The 1234-nt window shown below is 43.8% G+C and overlaps 1 protein-coding gene across 1 annotated transcript; it reads right to left on the bottom strand.

The window, feature by feature from the left end:
• Nucleotides 1–569: 569 nt before the first annotated feature.
• Nucleotides 570–1109, bottom strand: LOC121860067 (casein kinase 1-like protein 4). Its single transcript, XM_042357081.1, has one exon. It carries the CDS (start codon nt 1107–1109, stop codon nt 570–572), a length of 540 nt encoding a protein of 179 aa, XP_042213015.1.
• Nucleotides 1110–1234: the final 125 nt, after the last annotated feature.

Here is a 1234-nt window from a genome sequence, read left to right as displayed (position 1 = left end):
AGTTGTTGGGAAAAGAATTGTTGTTGTCTTTTAGTAACTGGAATTAGCGAAGAGTTATGCAAAAAACATTTATGTTTGTGTTTCACCGGTTGTTGATATTGATGAGGATAATGAGCCTCTATTTCACCGACCGAGTTACTAACTGATTGTTCGGTTATTTGTTTAGTCTTAGTTTGTCTGTTCAACATAATGATACCGTAGTCTGTATATATTCTTGTTGAAAAACGCAACCGGAATATAATAATTAAGATACCTTACCAATGTATTTATAGTAAAACAAAACAATATAAAAAAACTCTCAAAAAATCATTAACCCTGCACCCTGGGAAAAATAAATATATACGATAACAAAAACACTACCTATATTTTATTGTTTACACTGTATAGTTTTTTATTCAAGTGCCTGTGGGGAGTGTTGAAAATTCTAGGCTACTTTCTCAAACGGAAGAAAAACAAGAGCTCCACAGAAAACGCAAAATTTTTTTAACAATTGGTGTTTTAATGCGGAGGCGATACTGGATGTCTTGTAGGTCCATCCGGTCGAAAAGCTAGTCCGAATCATCGTTGGGCTATATGCGTTCACTGAGTCCCACGTCAATGAGGTGACAGGTGTAAGGTGAAGTGGAGGTGTCGATGATGACGTTGCCTTCGTGGAGGTCCATGTGGGCGTAACCAGCAGCGTGAAACTCAGCGAGGGCAACGCGGGTTGCGTCGCAGGCCTTCTGGCCATGGTGGACGTCAAACTTAAAACTCGTTAGAATCGAATCTAAGAGCACGCCCCGGCAGTACTGCATGACGATGGCGTTGGGCTCGGTTGTGACGCCGTACAAGAGAGGCGCGCCCCCAGCCCCGGCCAGCTCGTGTAGGACGCGGGCCTCCTTGGTGTTGGCCTCGCCGGAATGGAGGATCTTCACTACCACCTCCGTCACGTCCCCATTGCCTAGGGTGAGCTGACCATAGTGGCTCACCCCGAACGCACCGGCGCCAACATTTCGTACAAGACGAAGGCTGTCCCAGGTGAGCTGAGGTAGATCAGTTCCTCCACTGGTGGAGGTGGTGGAGCTGGAGGAGTTGTGGCAAATATTATTGAGTTGAACAATAGAAGTCATCTTGGTCCTGTGATGGTTTTTGTCCTTCTCGAACAATTATTTATATGATTACAAATCGAATCTTAAGGTAAACTCTGAATTTGAGGAATAAGATACATAATGAGGTTGGAATATTGAACATAACA

Source organism: Homarus americanus, unplaced genomic scaffold (genome assembly GCF_018991925.1).
Source record: "Homarus americanus isolate GMGI-L3 unplaced genomic scaffold, GMGI_Hamer_2.0 scaffold15995, whole genome shotgun sequence".
NCBI lineage: Eukaryota > Metazoa > Arthropoda > Malacostraca > Decapoda > Nephropidae > Homarus > Homarus americanus.
This window is presented reverse-complemented; position numbering and strand designations above follow the sequence as displayed.

What these genes read in the sequence shown, in the direction of transcription:
- LOC121860067 (XM_042357081.1), bottom strand. Translation starts at nt 1,109, where the DNA reads ATGACTTCTATTGTTCAACTCAATAATATTTGCCACAACTCCTCCAGC.